General features: G+C 40.1%; 2 protein-coding genes across 2 annotated transcripts in view; both read left to right on the top strand.

The window, feature by feature from the left end:
• Window positions 1-3,094, top strand: part of SMS (spermine synthase) — a 44,574-nt gene extending 41,480 nt beyond the window's left edge. The window contains exons 10-11 of the mRNA XM_051794893.1: window positions 1,286-1,401; window positions 2,686-3,094. Of these exons, the coding sequence (XP_051650853.1) occupies window positions 1,286-1,401; window positions 2,686-2,728 (159 nt within the window). The 3' untranslated portion in view covers window positions 2,729-3,094. The remainder of the gene's footprint in view (window positions 1-1,285; window positions 1,402-2,685) is intronic.
• A 17,166-nt stretch (window positions 3,095-20,260) lies between these two features.
• Window positions 20,261-21,819, top strand: part of PHEX (phosphate regulating endopeptidase X-linked) — a 100,592-nt gene continuing 99,033 nt past the window's right edge. The window contains exon 1 of the mRNA XM_051794868.1: window positions 20,261-20,888. Within this exon, the coding sequence (XP_051650828.1) occupies window positions 20,777-20,888 (112 nt within the window). The 5' untranslated portion in view covers window positions 20,261-20,776. The remainder of the gene's footprint in view (window positions 20,889-21,819) is intronic.

The following is a 21,819-nucleotide window of genomic DNA, read 5'->3' as shown; positions in this document are numbered from 1 at the left end:
TTATAGTGTATTCATTAGCATGACGGTTTCCTTTTTGTTCTCCTTTTTATCTTCTGTGGTAAATGTTCCTCCACTAGAAGTGGAAAACAAAAGCTGAGTAGTTTGTAGACCATGCAGTGGTGACCACATTCAACTTTGCTTGGTTTTAAATTAGCGTCCAAATAACTTGCATTGGCCGCACTCTTAAGATAATTGTATTTAAGATCATTAAGTATTTACTAGTCTACTCAGTTATATAGGTAAGAGAGGCAAGAAACTTTATAAAGATTTTGTATTTATTCAACTTACACAATTAACTTTTATTGCTTTGGGTGGTTGGTGTTTGTTCAGTCTGGTGTTCTGTGAGCTCACTGTTACCGCTAAATCTTCAAACCCATTATAGATATGGAGAATTCACTCTTCTAACTAGAGTTTTCTCTATATGGGCATCCCACATATATGCTGCAGTAACTTCTGCTTGATAATAATACTTAACTTGGGACAAGATAGTGCTTGCAATTAGGAGTTGTTTTGGGTGTGGGTTTTTCATTTGTTTGGGGTTTTTTGTTTTTAAATTCCTCACGCTTTGTAATCCTTGAGATGTGTTTGTGCTTGGTATTTCATAGTTCCACTGTAAGAAGAAAATTGTCAAAGCATTGATTTTTATTTTGTTCAGAAAAGGATACTACTAATATGCGTAGACGAATTAAGTCATGGATCTAAGTGGAAAAAAAAGTATCATAAGAATCACTTCCTTTTCAGAAGCACAATATGCAGAAACTTAAGACAATGTACCCCGAAGCCAGGCGAGAACTTCTATATAATCTGATCTATTTTGTTATATTGCTGTGTTTAAAATGAATAGGCTGTGTTTTTTTTAATAGTACATTTAAACATTGTAAGATCTAGGCAATGTTAAATAATTGAGAAAATCTGGATGTTGTAATACTGTTTACTAATATACTTAAGCAATCATAAAGAAAATGATTACTGAGTAGACGTTATAGGTAAACACCACATGGTGGTCTGTTTTAACTGAAAGCCCTAAATATAAGGGTTGCTTCTGCTAATGAGGATATAGATAATCTCTCCATACTTTCTCTTTCTTGAAAAGATACAAATTATTGTTTGCTGTAGGCAAAATGAAGACAAGCTGTTCAGTATTTGCTTTGTAAATATTAAATATTAAGAACAGCATGTATCTGGTTCTGAAGTATGTGGGAGCCTTGCAGTAATGTCAAAATGTATATATTCAGCTGAAATTTTGCTTTGATTTTGACTGGGACTTTTCTTTTTTTTTCTTCAGGGAAACTGTATAAATCTGACTGATGCCTTGACTCTGTATGAAGAACAGCTTAGCAGGCTTTATTGTCCTGTGGAGTTCTCAAAAGAAACAGTGTGCGTTCCCTCCTACATGGAATTGTATCCTTAAAGAGCGAAAGAAACCAGAGACTGTGTATTAATAAATCAAGCAAGTCTAGATTGCTTGGAGGTAATGAACTCAAGCACAAGAAGGAGTTCTAGTTTAAAATCACTATTAATGTTTTTTTCATAGCAAATGAACTACTGCAGTTTTATTTTGAGGGTTATTGCAGGAATTGTTTTCTAAAGGTGCCATAAATTCACAGCTGAGGAAATGATCAGCACCTTTCAAGATCGGGCTGTGTTTTGGTTAATGTTTTTGACTGTTTCCAAGTTTATGTGATGTAGGATAAACTGTATGATAAAGGTAATGCTGCCAGCGAGTTCAGACAAGGCTACATCTTCTTCCTTTCTTTTTTCTTTTACAAAAATAAGAATCTTCATACAGATGACCATGATCCAGATCTTTAAATATTGGCTGATAGATCTATTCTTGAACATGCAGCTGAGACGTGATTTTTAAGGCTGGAAAGGGGGGAGGATAGTGATTCCTAACAATCATTACTAATTAGTGTTACTAAAAAAAATATTCCAAGTGGCAGGGTATACATATTTCTTGGCAACATGTCATTCCTAAAAATAGTCCTTCAGAATTTCTTCAGTTTGTGAGTGGCAGGCAAGCTAAAAGTTTAAACTTCAAGCCATTAGCTCAAGTGGTACATTTTGATCTGCTGGCTGCATTTGACTTGAGTGTTTACTGCTATCGTGTGATCACCCTGGAAATGTTTCTGAAGGGTAATGCCTGCTGTGGTTGTCTCTCTTGACAGGAGGCATCCTTCCAGGATTCTGCATATTCATAATACATTAAGCATGTGATACTGTCCCAGCCTTTCTTCTGTGTGTTCATTTTGCCTCCCTTCTCTGGATCTCAGTACTGTTTAATGCTGGAGCCTGCTGCTCTGGACTCCTTACTGACTATAGCAAGCTCCTCCTGTTTCTCATTATTGTCAGCTTTCCTGTGAAACTCAAATCTGACCTTACATTTTCAAGACAAAAGAGCATGAAGGAGGATATAAAGATACCTGCCCTTACAGCTTCAGAAAAACAGGTTGTTTTTGTCTTTACAACTGCCAGGCCTTAAAGCAACATGCCTTGAAGTAGGCATCCTTGAACTGCTGGTCAAAAAGAGAATCCAGGGAGAGTTCAATTTTGAGTGTTTTGCCTACTCTATGATCTACCAGAGGTTTTCAGAATTGAAATATTAAGTAAAGAGAACTATTTCCATTTTAACTGTGCACTACAAACTTTGACTTTTTTTTTCCCTTAACTGCTTATTTTCTCCAGATGGGTATTCTACACTATTTGGAAGAAGCAAACTGACATCTGAACATCAAGATTGAGATTATCCTAAATGTACATGCTGCATGGAGCATATAGGCCTACCACATGCTGCATATTGGCATCTTGAACCTTTAAATTATATGCTGTAGATGATCCTGAAACTTAGTCATGCTATTGATTGTGAATTCTTTAAATGTTTTTTTATTATTATTTTAATTTAAAAGCAAATGGAAAATGTATATTTTGACGAGCTAGGGTGTTATTTTTGAAAGTCAACTTAAAGATGAATAAGCAGCAAAACTATATAGCTGCTGACTGCACTGAACCTTTAGAATGTGATCCTTTTTATTTTTTTGTAGATCTTCACAAACTGATTGATTAAAAAAGACATCTTTAGCATTTCATCCCTGAAGGGTGGTCCATGGAGTTTGTTTTTGTTTTTTCCAACAGATTTTTCATCTGTGGTGCTTTTCAAGGTTGGAGAGGGTTTTTGTTTGGTTTTGGTTTTTATTTAGTTTTTTAAATGAACAATGCAGTGCTTCCATATAGAGAAGGGCATAATTAAAAAGAAAAATTTCGTTTATTTACTCTAGTTTCATTCATCATAATCTCTGCTGCAGGAGAAGAATCTTTGACCTTTCACCTCCTGGAATTCTTTGGCTACTGCCATATTGATTATTTGGATTCTGATATGGATTTAACAGTGGGTTATAGAGGCACTTTGAACTGTTTAAGCATGAGGATCAAAGCTGGTTTTCCATCCCACCACAAGGCAAGAAATTGAGTGCAGTGAGGTTTTCTCACTCTCCCCAGCCTTATGGGAAGCACTAGATTTCTGAAGCAAAGGTTGCTTTAGAGGGTGAAGAAATGTGGATGTGACCCATCTTTATGTGCCCCTGTATTGAATGTTTTGAGGCTTCAGTAGGGGAAGTCTTAGTCGTATTGCCACAGATTGACCATGTTGTGCGAGGTTCTTGCTGAATTAGATTCACTTTCAGTATAAAAATCAGTGGAAGCTAAGATTGCATTGTAGTTCCTCCGAAAGACAAAGCATTTTTCTTAAGCAGTTTCTCATGTTGTCTAAAGTTATATTTTTGTAAGAATTTGCTATGTGTTGACTAAAACATTTATTTCAGTGTTTAAAAATCCCACTTGAAAATAGATAGGAAGGATATAACCATTCTGTGCATTTCTGTATTTTTCCGGGATAGAATAAAAACTGCACTATTTCCCTAAACACTCTAATCCTGAAAAATAATGATTTTTTTCCATTCAATACCTAGTATCAGCATTTTCTTAGTTTTATTGGAGAGAGTTGATTTGCCCTCCCAAGATACTGTTAATGAATAAAAAAAAAAAAGCTATCCTTAATCTGTATTCTTAAACCATACATAAAGAAAAATTTTATTGCATCCCACATATATAAACTGTTCATGGAATCCAAGTAGCCTCTCTAGAATTCCAGATTGATACCAGAAAACTTGCAAAAATTTGCTCTTTGTTTGGTCTATAATTGGTGTATAATTGTTAAAATATTTTCAGTTGGGAGTGCCCATAGAAACATTCTTCAGTCTTGCTGTTTTAAATTATTGCAGTTAATTCTCCAGTATACATGGGGCATAGTTCTTCCTTGACCTACAGCTTATGCATCCCTAAATACTCCCAAAGAGCAGAGCTTCCCTCTAAAAAGGAGAAAAGTGCATTTCCCTGAGGGTTTTAGCTCTGTTGTATGCATCCCAGAAAATACCTTTATAGTATTACCTGTAACCTAGTAGTGACCCTTCATTTATGATACAGGACTGCAATCAGTGTATTGTATAGCTGCAAATGAGTGCAGATGTCCTGTAAACAGATAGGTGTATCCATAAGTTTGCAAGCATGAATATTTCCATTGATTCTTAGTGTGATTACTCATGTAGGTGAAATTAAGCACACAGGCACTCACTGGGACAGAGCCTACAGCGTCTGTGTTCCCAGGTGAGCCTGGCAGATGTACAAATCAGTCACAACAAGTGGAGGTGGCTTGTTTTTTAGCAAGGAAACTTGTGAACTGGAAGATGACTTGATCTACTTGCTGTACCAAGGCTTGTACTTCCCTTTAGCATCACTGCTCAGGGCTGCCTGAGCACAGAGAGCACTTGGGTGTGCAGGGATGTTCTCTAATGATTCCCAGATTGACCAGGGGACCTGAATCGCATATTAATAGGTGAGAGGCAGCAGTGCTTGCAAACTTTTTCTTTTCAACTGATTAAATTAAAAAAAAAAAGAGAGAGTTGGAGGAATTATTTTTATTCTTTAAACTTTTTTTAAATGTAGTTTTTTTGAAGTGATAGATGTAGTATAAAGCAATTCAGCAAACACTGAACATTATATTTTTTTAAGTTGCTGAATTGATTTTGAGCAAATATATACACACTGTCGATCCTTATTTATTTGTTGCTGTAGTGTAGATTTTTTTAAAAGAAAAACAAGTCTGTATTAGAATTTTCAAATGCAAACTGCTACAGCTGATGGGTTTTCCATGTTTAAGGCCAGTTGGGAAATAGCTAGGATTGCTGCACTATGTATGCAAACAGTTCCCAAGATACGGTTAACATTAGAGGTTTCTTAATTATTCTTTGCACTAAATGCTGCTTCCACCTAGAAGTTACTTGATTGATAGTAGTTTGTGCAAGGAGAAGACTGCTGGCGTTGTATCTACTGCATCAGTGCAGTGCACATGTTAAAATAAAGGTACGCTGTTATTATTTGTGTGTTTGAATCGTTAAATCCACTGTGGATTCAGTGTTAAAATGATGGAATTGATGGGTATGATGCTTAACATTGTACCTCTTTTTTCCTTTTCACATGACAAGCATGAAGGTAGTTCATGGTCTTTTTACTGAGTATCTTTTCTGTCTCAGATCAATACATTCAGTGATTTTTCATATAATAAATGCTCAGATAAGAAACTCTCTAGTATGGAGTCGCACACTGATACTTGCAGTGGAGAGAATCACTTGAGCCTTCAGTGATATTTGCTAGGAAGCATTAAGTTTCTCTGGAGTGCTGTAGATAGGAATTTGGAGGTTTGTAAGTGTAAGTTTTAGTTTTTCTGCTAAAGTGGCAAATTGGCTTTGGGTGGCAGTGTGACTCGTGTGACAGAAAAAAGACAGGCTTGGGAGAAGTCAGTAAGACATGGAGAGTGATGGAAGTTGGCACACAAGTTTGAGGAAGAGGGAGAAGGGCATGAACAGGATGGGCACATGGAAGAAGTTATTAATCTTTTTGAATCACACCCCAGAGTAATGTCAGAGAATGAAAGAAATGTGACTTCTAAAAAATGTAGATTTACATTAGTTCCAACTAACTGCAAAGGAGAAGTATTTACATCTGCATTAAGTACAGTGATAGCAGAAGGCTTGATAGTTGGGAACAAGAAGGGGGAAGGCATAACTTTTTGAGGGGGAAAAAAGTCTCCACAGACTGAGGCCAGGATAAAGAGTAATTTTGGAACGCCTACATGCACGACACAGAACATAGGTACCTCTTGCTATTTTATTTTCGCTGTTTGAGAATTTGAGGTGTTGACAGTTTGCTGGAGGGAACAAGGCAAAGGGACAAGTGAGAGGAAGAGAACTCAATTTCTTATTTTAATTTAGGAATAGGAGACTGCAGATGATGTTGCCTATGGGTAATAGGAGGAAGCTGACACCTTGCCCACAGAGAAAAGAGTAGTTGGAGTCATTAGAAATGCTGAAGGAGCAAGTGAGAGAAGTAGCAAAGTAAACAAGTGCAAGAGTGATTAATAACATTGAGTAACTTAGAAGTACCTTTTTGAAATGTGGATTGCTTTAGGAAGCAAGGAATGAGAGGTGTCAAATGGGAACTGGAAGGATGTGAAGAAGTGTATACAGTGGTCATACATTTCAATGAACTTCAGAGACAGAAATGGAGAAGGTAGAAAGGAGTGTGAAATGCACTTCATAATTGGAAGTGATGAGAACTCCTGTGCAGTGTCAAGGGAAGAAGGGATGCAGGCCTAAGAGCCATTAAGATGGAAAGGAACTGGGAGAATGAGCCAGGAGGAGGAACCAGAAACGGGACAACACAACAGATGTGGTGTGGGGATTTGGGGAACACATCTGGACATACAAAAAAAGGAGTGCCAGTCACACTGCCCTCTTGTCCTTTGAAGGTACCGGATGGAGAAGGAGGAAAGATTGAAAATGTTTGGATTTGTTTTGTTGTTTTTTTTTTTTAAGTGAGTAATGATTGCAAAATGGCTTCCAAGTATTTCAGGAGGTAAAGAACTTAGCTGCTGGAAGCTAAATGATGACCAAAAGGAAACTTCAGATTAAGGAATGTTTAAGGGTAGACCGATTCCCTGTGCAAATAAATACAAACTTCATGAAGCCCAAAGGAAAGGCAACTGTGGGATTTAATCGTCATGAGTTGTTATTCTGAGCATGGAAGGGTGGAAGGCAGAAGCACCCCAGCGGCATCTCTGCTGTCTTCAGCTCATGGATCTGGAAAATCTGATCAGAACTGGAAAATGAATGAAAATAACTATAACAAAAAGCGCTGCTACAGCCATCTGACTTCGAAGTGCCATGACAAGTTCATTGTGTGTTACTTGAGAGGATGTTCCATGACCTCAGTTATGAATGCACAGCACAGTGTGCCATACTGCCTGTTCAGCACTGTTAGTATGATCTGCCTTGGAAAACCCAAAGACAGAAGTATTTTACTGATGTATAATGGAAACACCTTTGCGCAACTGTTCTTTGTATAGACATAAAAGCACCAATGGAATAAAACAATAGTTTTAGTAGATGAGAATAACAAAGATGAGACTGTACAGCTATGTGAAGCCTTTTGTTCTGGTAGCTGCTAATGTCATCCAACACCTCTCCATTTAACTTTAGTTTATTGTCAAAACTGATGTTTCTGCTTTTAAAAATTACTTTATTTTACTCTGAGCTTTGTCCAAATTCTGCTTTTAAGCTTCACACTGGGACATCTCTTGTAGCACTTAGGTGTTTTCAGTTATGTTTTATAACCTCTGGTTAGTTATTTGGGATGGAGGGATGACAGGTTTCTTTCAGGAAACAAATTTTCGACAGTTCATTGTTTCAAATCCCAGTGAAGACTGACAGAATAATTATAGGAACATGCCTTGACTTCTGGTTTTAGAAGGGATAGAATACTGTTAGAAGTTTTTACCTGTGTCTTGAAGTAAAGTGTTTCTACTACTATTACAAAGTTCTTACCATATATATAAAATATAACAGTTAAATACTAGGGAAAGGGAAGATATCTGCTTGAAATTTCTGTCCACTGGTTTGCAGACAGCCACGTACCTGAAGTTATAGTTGAGATGCACTTAATAGAATCATTAAGATAATCAAGTCCAACCATTATCCTAACACTGCCAACACTAAACCCTGTTCCCAAGTGCCACATCTACTCCAGGGATGATGATTCAACCACTTCTCTGGGCCACCTATTCCAGTGCTTGACAACCCTTTCAGTGAAGAAATTTTTTCTTAGTATCCCAACTAAACCTCCCATGGCACAAAGTAAGGCCATTTCCTCTAGTCTTAATGCTTGTTACCTGGGAGAAGAGAGTGACCTCCACCTCACTACAACCTCCTTTTAGGTAGTTGTAGAGAGCAATAAGGCAATAAGATCTCCTCTGAGAAGGGGCTGAGAAGGTCACTCTTGATACAGGTAAATGGGTATCTTTGGCCCAGGTGTCCAGGCTTGGCAGTGGTGGAGCTGCAGGAGTGCCTGAGTGAGAAGAGGCAAAATGCTGCATTGTGGAGTGCATAAAGAAATGTGAGGAGCAACCCTGCGACCAACAAGGTGAGAGGAGGGGAAAATGTGCTCTAAGTACCAGAGGAGAGATTTCCCTGCTGCCCTTGGGCAGGACTCAAATGTAGCAGGTGCTTCCCTGCAGCCCCTGGAGGGGACTGTACCAGAATAGGGATCCACACTGCTGTCCACAGGACCCCACACTGGAACCCACAGATATTTCGTGAAGAAACTGGAGCCCCTGTGGCAGCAGGTTTATCCTGAAGGACTGTGGCCCTTGGGAGGGATCCCATGCTGGAGGGGGGGGAAATGTAAGGAAGATGGAGCAGCAGAGAGAAGCTGGTGGTGTTGACTAAGCACAGTCCTTGCTGTGCTGTGCCCTCAAGGGAGGGGCAAAGAATCAGGAGGATTGGAACTGAGCCCAGGAAGAAAGGCTTGGGGTGTGAGGGGTGTTTTCACTTTTCTCTTTGTTGCACACTTCCCAGCATTTTTAATTGGCAACAAATTCAACCAGTTTTTCCCAAGTCTCTCTTGGTTACTGGTAAGTGATGAATGGAATGGAATATCTCAGCTGGAAGAGACTTAAAAAGGAACATCTAGTCCAACTTCGTGACCACTTCAGAGTGGTCAAAAGTTAAAGCATGTTGTTACAGGGCATTGCCCAAATGCCTCTTAAATGATGATAGGCCTGGGGCATCCATGACCTCTCCAGGAGGATGGAAATTTTTCTTAGACATCCTTTAGTTGTTAATGCATTTATACATAGACATATCCTGGAGACTTGATGATCTTAGCACATACATGGCACACTGTGTTTTGATTATGCATTCATTATGGTTTTTATTGTCCCAGACACTGGGTTGTGAGCTGTGATGCTGAAGGTACCTCAGAAGCAGAAGGCTGACCCAAGATAGCCCAAAACCTTATGGTGCAAGGGATATGGGGCTAGCAGGTGGTGGACTGCAGTCCAAACCACTTACATCCTATCACATACATGGACTTTTGCATCAAAGTTGTCCAGGCTGTCACTTGCATGTCTAATAGTGCAAAACATTACATGATAGTGTCACGTTCCAGCTCCCCCCAATGATCTATACCAGTTCTGACAAAAATCAAATTGCCTTAACGTAGAGGTGCCTTACAGCCAGTGTGGAGCCCAGACCGTATCTGAGATGTGGAGAGCTTGCTGCTGAGTACAATCCAAAGCCATCAAGATGTAGAATGGGAATGATTGTGCTTGTCTATCCTACCCTGTATGCACACAGTTGGGTCCTTTTGCTGTGGGTACTGTTTGCACCTGGGCAGTAAGGAGAGAGCAGTCCAAGAGCACTGGATGTATTAGGCCAACTCAGATGTGAGGTGGAGTGCTTGCCCAGAGCCTCCCTTCTAGAAGTGCCAGATGCAGGAGACAGAGCTGCAGGACAGGGAGAGGGACAAAAATCAGACTGGTGGCTGTGGGTAGACGTCTATTCTCACCACAAGGGAAGTCTGCAGTCCGCAGACTGTTTATGGAATCCCTGCTGGTAGTGGGTGCATGAGACAGTGAACACAGGTCACCTGGATTCTTCCATATGCAAGCTGCAGGAATGCCTCCCTGGAACATATTTTACCTTTTTTTTATTTTTTTTTTAAAAAAGGGTAATAGTTTAGATGTAAGTTGACTCAGAAAACAAACAAGATAAGAGAGGAATTTAGTGATTGTCAAGGTAAGTAAGGCAAGACAGCCTCATTAAAACTGAGGAGTCCAAACCCTTTTTAAGCTGCTGACTGCCTAGCCTGGAGGCATGAAGATATTGACAACTTTTGGAACTTCTGAAACAAAAATATAAGTTGTTTTCTTGAGCTAAATCTGAAGAGTCAAACTACTGCTGAAGCCTTTCTGTTGTAACATGTGTCTTTAGTACATGGGTCATGCTAGAACAGTTTATGCTAGAACTATTGTAAGAGCTTGCTCAAAACCAGACCTAACCTTTAGGTTTGCTGAGACTAGAAGGTATAGTCCCCCTTGTTCCCTGTCTCTCTAAACTTCTATTTCTAGAAGTGCTGCAAATGCACATGAATATGCAAAGATGTATGGAAATTTAATTAGCTATAACTTCTCAGAGATCAAAAATACTTCAGACTTTCTCAACTGGAGTTTTTTCTAAAATCTATTCAACCCAGTTCCCTCAACACTACAGCTTATCCAAAGGGATTGCTGTGAAGACATTTATTCCAGTAGCTATGCCATGTGAATGGTCCCAGACATCTCTGCACTCCCACCTTTTTGTCCTCACCCTGCATTAAATCCTCTGCTGTGAAAGTTGCAGTGAGCTCTCCCATGGCCATGTGGCAATCCAGTCACATGAAAAGCAAGCAAGCAGAGATATTAAAGGGGTATGAGGAACTGGTGTCACTTCAGCTATGCTGCTGAAATCAATGGGGGGAAAAGTAATCTGTGTTTAAAATGGACCTGTCTGGTTCATGTTGCCAGACAAGCAGTTCTGCTGGCAGACCTGAGCAGTGTGCAGGCATGGGAACTGGTGATAGGGTGGGGGAGCAAGTCAGGCCAGGTGTGAGATATGGGAAAAATGTTTAAAGGCTGCATAGCATCATGGTTTATACCTGCTTTAGAAACATAGGGAGGAATTGTTAAGAAAATAACCCATTTTTTTCTTGTCTTTCTCTAATCCTGTATACTGAATAACTCTAGGTCCCTTCCACCTAGAGATATTCTGTGATATTATGATTTCAGTCATCCAGAAGTTTCAAATAGTTTGAACTTTTTGGAGCAGATAAATGGTGATCAGCAGAAACCGCATGTCATTTTGATCTAGAGGGAATTAAGAGCTTTATCTGTCAGTACTCTGCACTTAGCTTTGTGAGGGTATGTGTTGTTTTTCAATCACTTGTTGCCATTCATGCCTTCAAAATTTTTAAATAAACTTTTGTTTATGTTAGTAATTTAACTCTCCCAGTTAATTTCAGTTATATTGACTGATTTTGTTCTGTTTTCTGAGGTTAGGTTAAAAAGATGATAATGCTACTCAAGTTTTAGATACATTTTCGTACTGAGGAGTTTGTTTTAAAGAACGTGTGGACAGCACCCATTTCCTGCAGCGTGAACTTCCTGGCTGTTGATCTACGTTGCTCTGTTCTTTAAAAAGAAAGAAATGCAAGACCCATTATTTAATTTTATTTTTGCTACAAGCAAAGTCAACAATGTACCTTTAGATGTGTGAGCAGGAGTGCTGTCATGTGTTATTACAAAGGTAAGTGCCTGCTCAGTGGCTACAGCTGCAAGTAGCTGTGTGGGCCACAGTGATTTTCTTCATCTGCTAAAAGTGTTTCTTTGTACTGAACATTATTTGGGAGAACAGAACAATGTGGGCTAGGTCTGGATCACGCTTGTGACCTGGCTTTCCAGGACCTGCTTGGCTGTCTGGTGGCAGTGAGCGAATAATTTTTCCAGTGAACAGCAGAAATTTGGCCTTTCTTGAGCATTCAGTTGTGAACAAATGATACTCAAATACAGCTGAATTTCAGACATGCTAAAATATGTTTAATGTCATGCTGATCAAAATACATTTGAGTAGTTTTAAATGTTTTATAGTGCTTCCAGAGTCATGCAACAGTGGATGCTTTTCATTCAGTATTTTATTTGACTTAAAATAGTGCTTTATAGTTGCTTTTATGCCCAGATATAGGGAAGAAAAATGCATAGTTAAAATAAAAACAGCAAGCAATAAATGTTTTTATGAAATGAGGTTGAAAAAACACGATTCCTCTTAAGAGCATGTTTTGCAAAGGCAAAGGCTGCAATGCCCTGAGAAAATGCAGTCATGGCATCACAGTATGAAAGCCTGGACAGGAGTGTGAGTTCATCTGATTGACCCAGAGTAAAATGAACTGTGTTTGCATCGTTCTTGATAACCTGTTCTGGTGCTCTGAAAGGTATGAGTGGTGACTGCAAAGGGAATGAATTGATTTCCGCACTGGTCAGCACCTTGGTGAAAAGCAGGAACGTGGCACTGCATCTTCTGAGACTGCTTTTCCAGAGAAAGACTTGGAACCACAGAAAGTTAGGAAAGGCCTGTATAAGGCCTGAGCAGGTCTTAGGCTCTAGGTGATGTAAGATCTGTGAGAAATGGAGGTCTTTTATTTAAAATAATCAATAGCCTGGGCTATATGATCACATCCTGGCTGGCTACAGCCTGGAATCCCGGTCTCTCTGATGCCCCTGACACACTACAATTCTCATCAAGGTCTTATCAGTGTTCTTCTGTCCCTGGCTGCCCACATGTGGAGTCAAGTAATGTTTGGGAAACCAGTAGGAAATTCTCTTGTGTGTCTTTGTCCAGATGTAGTCTGGATGTGAGTGCTTTCTCTCTGGGTTAGGGAGAAGGAATATACTTCTACAGGCTCTTATTTTCTCTCATTAATTGCTCTTCAAAAGCTCTGATACTCCTAGGTTGTTTTTTAGAAACCTGCCTGCCTGCAGACTTTTGCTTAGGTAAAGCAGATGTTATGAGTATGTTCTGGCCAATCTTATTTCTGTTTGTAATCAAAATTGCAACATACTTATATCTATGACTTTTTTATTACAACCACAGTCTTCATGAAAGTTTGACTTGAATATGGTAGTAATGTTGGATAATGAATTTCCCATTTCAGTCAACCAGTACAGCCAAGGAAGAATCTGATCATGTTTGCAGTAATTTCAAAGAATTATCAGCAGAAATAGCATTAAATTATTAAAGATCTGTGAAGTGACCAGTATCTTTTAGTGGACCATGATTCTGTCATTTGCTTGGGAAGTGCATATTGAAGAAGCTAAGGAAACTTTTTCAGAAGAGTGTGATGTCTTCTGCAAGCTTTAGAAAAGGATTTAGCTTTGATCAACATGATTTTCCTTCCCTGTGAGCAAGCTTGGTCACGACTGTTTTTGTCATAGTTATTGACTTTGCTAACAGCATTGCTAATTTCCTTACCTAGTTATTTGAATATCCAGAAGTAGCTAGTTAGAGTCATACTGAGACCCTTACCTCAGAGGGTCTCTAGTCCAACTACTTGTTCTTAGGGTCTCGTGAAAATTTATGGGGAGCAATACCACATAATGATGCAGCTTTTGGTATCTAAGCAGTTTGGGTATGTTTGACAGTACAGAAATCCTTATTCTAATGCTTGCTTTACCTTCTACTTTTTCCTCAGGGTACCTAAAAACAGCACAGCCAGTGATTTTTTCATCCCGCAGCTACTCGGCAGCTGCAGGCTCACACTTTTCTTTGTCAGAGCTTCTCTTCAAATTCTCATTGTTTCATTTATTCATCTTTTGGCTAAGAAAGCCAAGTTGTGGATGTCTTCAGCAATATACAGTGCTTGACTCTTTGGGTCCCCTTACAAGCTGCAACCACCTTTTCTAATGTTATTTTTAACTTTACTGCTAAATTTCTGTTCCATTTTTACCTTTTACAGAGGCATGACTATTTTTCTCTAATTATTCTGCTCAGAGCAGAAACCGTGTTTGACATTTTGCTGAAACCGTTTTCAGATGTGTACTCTCCTCATGCAAATTTTTTACAATAACAGAAATTGAAACCAAGTAAACCGAAACACCTACTTTTCCATTCCAGTGTATGCAGATAAGTCACAAAAGAAGAAAATCACTACATATTTTCCTTTGGTCCTAGATAAGTCCTCTACACAAGCATTGCAATAAGCTTGAAGTTTATACACTAATAATTTCTGATTTAGTGAAAATCTGAAACATTGACTTGGAGAAATATATATGAATACAGCATATAGTACATTTGTCAGCGGGTTTTACTCTTTTCTCTTGTTTTTAGTCATATTTTGTTGTAAATCTGTAAAGATGTAAAGCAGTACCAAATCTGTGTATGTTTTACAGCCTTGTGTTAATAGGAAAAAAGACAACAAATCTTTATTTTAAATAGAGATGTTGGAAACTTCAGGGAAGGGCTGTCAGAGACACAGCAATTTGACTTGTAAAGATAATTATAGTTGGTGCCTAACTGTTTGGTTTTTGAGGATTTCTGCAACTTCAGGAAAGCATATATTTGGTCTTGAGGATCATGTCCCATGGGGCCTCATGCTGTGGTTTCAACCTGATCTGACTCTGATCTTCCTTTTCTGAAGAACTTGATGCATTTAAACTCTCCTGAGGGGCTGCTGGTTGTCATTATTAGATATGTGCATAACTACTGGAGTTGCACCAAGATGGTGACAAGGAACAGACAATATCTAGAAATTCCTCCACTGAACTGATAGATACAAGTTGTCAAGGGGCATTTTACTTAGGACCTCATATTTAATGTGAGATTTTTCTGACTTTTAGCTGCATGCAAAGTTAATTGTAATGTCATTTTGAGATGAGGAAGAATTCAATTGAGTAAAATGCTTTAAAATAAAACTAGCTTCACGAAGATCCTGAGCTGGTTGCAGCAATAACCTGGAAGACCAGGATTGGGTTTTTCAGGGTTTTTTTGACCAGGCTGTTTTCTTCTGAAAACAGAGGTTATGCATTTATGCTTTTCCTGGCTCTGGGCCCCCTCTCTCCCACGCAACCTTGCTTAGTAACACTGGACCTTGTCAGCCAATTCAATCAAATTTGACAGACAGGATGTGGGTTCAAAGATATTAAATTCTGACAACTCTTAGCCTGGGTGAAAAGGTCTCTTCTTTATCCTACAAAGGCTTCAGTGTGAGTGTAGCCCTTGGTAGATGCAGGTGCCTTTGTTGTGCAGAGGGATGTGACCCAACAGCCCTTGTGTGAGAAGAGCTGGCGCCTTATGGGACTGCTGAGCTCTACTGCCTTGGGTAGTAAAGCATATGGAGGACTTTTTGCTCCACCTTTTCTGGTTTTCTACAGAAGTTAGCACAAGCAAGTGAGTAGATAGTAGTGACAGAGTGCCTGTTACTGTTCAGTGGCACCTTTGCTCTCTTGGCTCCAGCTGTCTCTGAGCTCTGCTGCTGTCAAAGACAGATTTGTGCTGCTGAAGATCCAACTGTGAGAGCAGGAAGGAGCCATTGCTTTTGCAGAGGCAGTCATGCTTCTCTGAGAGACAGGAGGTCACAGTAAGGGGATATCTCTAGTAGATGCTGAAAGCAGTCACATGCAAGTCTGGTGGGTCTCCTCTTTTAATTTAAAATGCCAGTGAATGTATGTCTCATTACACACCTGAAAATTCATCCATGCGACACAAACTCGCTGCTAACCAAGCTTCCTTGCTTCCACTGTTCATATAAATAGTCTTTAACAGCTGTGAGTGAACATCTGGACAAAGCAAAATAAGTGGGTAAGGCTCTGGTGACCTGATGCAATATTTGAAGGAAACAACAGACAGTTGTGTCCTGTCTACATCCCTGCACCTATGACCATGGCCATTGAAAAAGTGACGTTTCCCAGCAATGCCTTTTTAAATGCCTTTTCAGCCTGCATTCACAGTTAGATCATATAAAAAAAAACAAAAATTTGCTCTGACTTACCCCAGGGTATCTTTTAAATTTCTTAATCCCCAAGTAACATGCTTTTCTACAGTGCATGTCAGCATGCATGCTTGTTTAATCTGTACAGGGGGATGACAGATGAGAAGTATGCACATGTGATGTATATATGTAAACACACCCTTGTTGTAGTGTGAATGTGGTCTTTAGGTGAAGTTGTGTTTTGTTTAGCTATAATTTAATGTGCTTCTTGAAGAAAAATTGCCAGAAGACCTAAAGCAGTTCTTTCTGCTTGAGAACATATGCATTGTTTCATTAAAGTGCTTTTTCAAAAGCAGCTCTAAAACAGTTTGCAGACTGGAGTGGCTTAACTTTAATAATCCCAGATGTTGGTTTTCATAGTCAGTTGTTTAGGTTAGATATATGCACCTTTTGGTCAGAGAATGCAATGTTTCCAGCAGCAGGGACAAATTTTTCTTGGAGTAATGAGAATAGCCTAGCCTACTTGGAATTGAAAAAAAAAAAAATTGATTTGGGGAGTTAAGTGTTAGAGAACAGAGTTTTCTGCTTTGCAGGGTGTTCTTCCCACAGTTGCAGTCATAGTTAGTTGAAAAGCTTGCCACCAGCAGTGTTTGGAGTCCTGCAAATCCTGTTGGCTCAGTATTGACTCCTAATTAATGACCCACATTCTCATAGATGCACTGAGGCCTTCTGTGATGTGGCTGTACCAGTGGAAAACAATGGAGTCATTTATTTCCAGCTGTGTCTGTCACATGAATAAAGGACACGAAGTTGTGCCAGAGTGTGGTTGCTGTTGGCTTCAGCACAGAAATTTGGGGGCTTTTGCAGCCAAGAGAGTGTAATTTATAAGATTCAGAGATCTGATGACAACTGGTCAAGCTGTCTTCAAATGCAACATGTTGGGCTTTTCTCAAGCACATTTTGTGTACATAAAGCCCAGTTGACCAATTCTGGCTCCAACATCTGCATAGTTTGGAAAAAAACACTTCAAGGCCCCGTGGTGGAACCCTGGAAATGGAATGGAATACAGCCTTTACTTTGTCCCACACTAATTAGTCTCTTTCAATGAAGCTGGCATATACCTCTGTTCTCTGAGGAAACCACTCAAGCTGTATCTGGTGGCTCTGCTTCCATCAGTGTGATAGTGGCTGTGTTCTTTCTTTTACCATGAGCTAAAAATGCTCAATAAGTCATCACCAAAGCTGTGATGCTGTGATTGTGGACTGCTTCTGTTAAGCTCTACTTGCACTAAGGTAACCCACCAATTAGCCTCAGGGTCTTTGCAGGCAGGTTCTTTCAGCAAGCTTAGGCTGAACATGTGCTGACCTTAAGCAGTTTTGCTGTTCCAGATGTTCAGCAACACCTGTGTAACTGGTTTTGACTGTTACAGTGAAAACTAGGCAAAATGTGTGATTTTGTGTGTCTATTGAATAATCAAACCTCAATAAATGGGAACTTCTTTTGAACCAAGCTATGTGAGGAGAAGCTCACAGTACTATTGATTTCACCTCTGATCAAGTGCTCTTGTCTGACTCTGGCATAATGGATAGAAGTGAGAATTGTGTCTGCTTGTGAAACAGCAAGATAATACATGTGTGTATTTGTGTGTACGTTCATGTGCATGCATGCTTATATATATAGACAGACCTTTTCTAGAAACTGGGACACTCTTGCTGTGGTTCAGCCCAGAGCATGTTCTGTAGGGTTTGCCAACTCTGGCATATGGCTTTGGGTGAAGTTGATTGTGCATTGTCCTGGCTTTGTTATAAGAACCGGAGTGATCCCATTGTTTGACTGGGATCTTGGTCAGAGGCAAATCTGAGCGAATGAAGAGTGATTTAGAGCATGTAGCATTTAGTTATTACTTTTTTCCCCCTCTGCCTATTCAATGTTTTATGAATGCTTAGCGCAGTCTTTGCACAGCCTCATTAAGTGCCTCACTGGGCTGCAATGGCCAGGAGTGCTGTTAGCAGTTCCAGCAGCAAGCGTGGCCATGTATCCTGTACCTGCCAAAGAGCTGCTGGACTTAGGATGAGCGAGGAAACCAAATCCTAGCACACTCATTAGAAACCTGTATTAAATTCCACAGACTTCTGTTACAGATCAGCAGGCTCAGGAACTTATTTGCATGTGTTCCATGCACCTTTTCAAATCCTGCCAGAAATGGACCTCTGCAGCTGTTGCCTGCAGCTGTTTATGGTTTAGCCCTAATTCTGTAGTTCTGTACATGTTGGAGAAACCAAGATGGGTTGCTGACTACAGCCAGGCTCTACAGCCAGAGGGAAGGACACTTATGCTAGACATTTATGCTATACTCCAGTGTAAATAAGCCAAACACAAGAAAAGTGTTGCTGACAGCTGCTTTGTGATTTTTCTTGTCACAAAGATCTTGTGCTGCATGGGGCTGACTCTCCAGAGGAGTCCTGTCATTGGAGCTTCCTGGTTTTTGTTGGTATAGCTCCATGTTCCCATAGTCCTCACCTTCTCATTTTGGTATTTGGGAGAGGGGACTGAATTGTCCAGCCTCTCCCTCTTATCTGCTTCCCTATCTCTTCTTTCCCTCTTCCCCCAAACTGTATTTCCGAAGAGAAATAACTGGATGCTGCTTTGTGCTGTTGAAAACTGGTTTTGGTTTCTGGCCTGATGTCATCCTAGAAAGAGATCATGCCTTGAAAGCAAAATCATGTTAGTGAAACACTGATAGAACATCATAGTCAGTACAAGGGGGCAAAACTTGAAAGTTATAAAGTATGGGGGAATTGAGTAGGGATGTGATAATGCAATGTTGGTTGGGGGGATATCAAGCTGATGGTCAGTATGCACAGATCTAATAACTGTTCAGCATTTGTACTGTCAGGGGTTCAGAACTGACACAAAAGGAAAACCATCAGGCAGCCAATAGCAAATTCTTGTCAAAGGGTCCTTTTGAGTTGTACTCAACATTCAGATTGTGGGCACTGTGGATTAAGTGTTGAGATCACACCATGTCCCCGCATTTTCTCCGTCAACACCCTGCCCTTTTGGCAGCCCCTTTGAGACTCATAGTGACTTCTGATACGAAGACTCAGTTGCACCAACATTGCTTAAATACCTTCTCAAACCTGTGCTGGTAACAGTCTTGTACTGGGTATTGTCTATAATCAGAGATCTACTCATATCCAGGGAGTCATTCATGTGTAAGTGGGAACTTTTGTACTGGGAGGTATGTGGTCCTCCTGGTTCCATGGCATCATTTCCCTCTCCTTCCTCTGCTGATGGATGTCAAAAACTATGGATTATATGTGGGACAAGTGGGCAAGTGAAAAGAAACAAATACTTCTTTCCTGTTTTGCACCAAGCAGAGATGAGAATGTCCTCCTGGAGCTTCCTGGTAAAGAGGGACAGGAATAAGAGCTCAGGGAGTTTTGTTTGCAGGACACCAGCCAGGCCGTAGAGGGGATTGAGGAGTGTGGATTTCAGGATCTTCAGACTCTGTGTCTTCTAGATAGAGTGGGCTTTCCCTTTGTATCCATGTGACATCTAGGACAACTTCTGTACAGATACTCACGTGGAAAAAACATTCAGTCTGCAAACTGATAACTGCCATCACACACATTTTGTGACGTACATATGTCTTTCTTCTCTCTGCTTGTGCAGCATTTTATCAGGATGGTTGGGGGCTGAGATAAGAACTTGTAAGTCCACAAAAAAGTAACTCAGACACATAAATTGTTATTGAGAGCATGAGCATAATGCTGCCTCTCCCTGGATCCTTATACTTTTCATAATAGTCCAGCTCTGGAGAAAGCAAGAGCTCCTCAGAGCTCCTCTGTCACACTCAGCTCAGAGAATTCACCCTGAAATGACTACTTGATTGAACTGGGAAAATTTGCCACATGGAGAAAGGATTATCAAGAGTACATCAGATACTGAGAAACCCATATAAATCAATAAATGTTATTTTTATTCCCCACTAACCTAAAGTGCCAAAGAGATACATTTCCACTAAGCTTATAGTAGTACTTGACTTGGAAGCGTAGGATCATCTCTTAAAATGTATTGTGCATCAGCAAAGACTGAAATATCTTGCCTGGAAAAAACATATCTAGCTTTTAGAGCAGGACTGTTCTGTAGGTTGTGCTGATTATTGCTTTGTGCTGCATAACTGTGATTTTTGGCACACAGTGTCACATACCAAATTCCCAAAATAAAATGCTACATGATATTCTAAGAGTTCTTAGGAAACTTTAAAGAGGGATTTGTCTGCTGAGTGGGTACCTCTTCTGGTGAAGCCAAATCATGCAGTGGGAATGGTATAAAAGGAGAAAACTTTAGTCAGCAGATAATTAGTCTTCTCTAAATAAGTGCAAGGAGGAAAAAAAAAAGAAAACCTTCCATCAGTCTTGTGTTTGTAGAAGTTGTCAGCAGTCCTGCTTTGATTGTAAAGGGTTTACAGCTTTATGTTTCAATAGCTAAAACATCTGTTCAGCGACATTGTGAAATCCTCATGTTCAGAACCCCTGATAAGGGGGACTGCTGAGCAATTGGCTCAGAGAGGCTCTCCAGGCAGCGAGGGCTGTACGTACGGTGGTCACCGCTTGCCTTCCCTTCTCCTGGTCAGAGGAAAACATAGGAGACAGCTACAATTTTACACGTGATTTTCCTTTGAGAAGGAGAGAGCAGGAAGTGCCTAGGAAATGGTTCATGACAGAAACATGGAGTTTTAAATAGGAGAGAGGAGGAGGAGGAGGAGGAGAGCTCATGGGCACATTTTGCGAACAGTTGAAACACTGACACCACAGCAGCAGGGGAAAGCCAGACTTCTGCGACAGCAAGCACACCCCAAGCTATCCTGATGGAAGGAGAGACGGCACCAGAGGCCAGAAGAGGAGCCAGCAAAGCCACACGGATCGCCCTCGGTGTCTTTGTGAGTAGCACTGTCGTACTTGGCACCGCGCTTTTCTTGGGTAAGTGAAAATGTTGGAACTAACCTGAACCCAACCCTCCCCAACTTGTCTGCCTGGTGCCAGTGTCTGTGCTTCACAACGTGTTTTGGGGAAAATCTTGATCTCCTCTTCCCCCATTTTATATTGTCTGTCCTGAAGGGGATATGTGTCAGGAAAGGAGTTCTTCTTGTGGGAATGCCAGAGCTGGAAGATGCGATGTGAGCTCATGTAACTTTCTGAATGCTGAATTTGTATTCTAGCCAGAATTGGGTTCTTTGACAGAATGACCAGAAATGGGTAAGATTATGCATATCAGTAATGCTGATTATGAATTCACAGGTTGTGGCCAATGTGGAGCAATATTCTCTGTTTCCTGAAATTTAATCTGTAGTGCACACATTTTATGGAATCTTTTGGGTTTTCCTACATTTGGTTTTCATTTAGGGCTTGACTAAAATTCCTGTAGAAAGCTTCAAATAGTGCATATGTGTGCACATTTTTTAGATCTTTCTGTTCTTCTATGATGAATTGCAAAGCTGCCTTTGCAAAAATCATAAAGAGTGCATCTGGGATGAAATTAAAATGTTTTGATCAGATTTATAAGCTGTAACTAGAGGCTATAGAGAAGGAATTAGTTTTTCCTCTCCTGGATTTGGAAAATGTAGATTGGTTTTGTTGCAATATCAAATGAAAGCATATGCCTACACTTCTGAAATGATATGAAGAAGTATAAATGTACCCAGAAACTCCAAGCAAAGAAGAAGAAGAAGAAGTGTTTTATCCTGTAAGAACTTGCAGAGATGGATCTTCTTTTGGACTAATTCAGCCCAACATGTCATTTCTTTAGACCAACACAGATTCCCCTAGGCTGGAGGAAACCTTGCCTCTAAGTGTATCTTTTGCTTCCCTCCATTCCTTTATGATCTTGTTTGAACGGTCTCCTTCGTTTATA

Source organism: Manacus candei, unplaced genomic scaffold (assembly GCF_025592945.1).
Source record: "Manacus candei isolate 608988 ecotype Guabito, Panama unplaced genomic scaffold, ASM2559294v1 h1tg000041l, whole genome shotgun sequence".
Classification (NCBI taxonomy): Eukaryota; Metazoa; Chordata; class Aves; order Passeriformes; family Pipridae; genus Manacus; species Manacus candei.
This window is presented reverse-complemented; position numbering and strand designations above follow the sequence as displayed.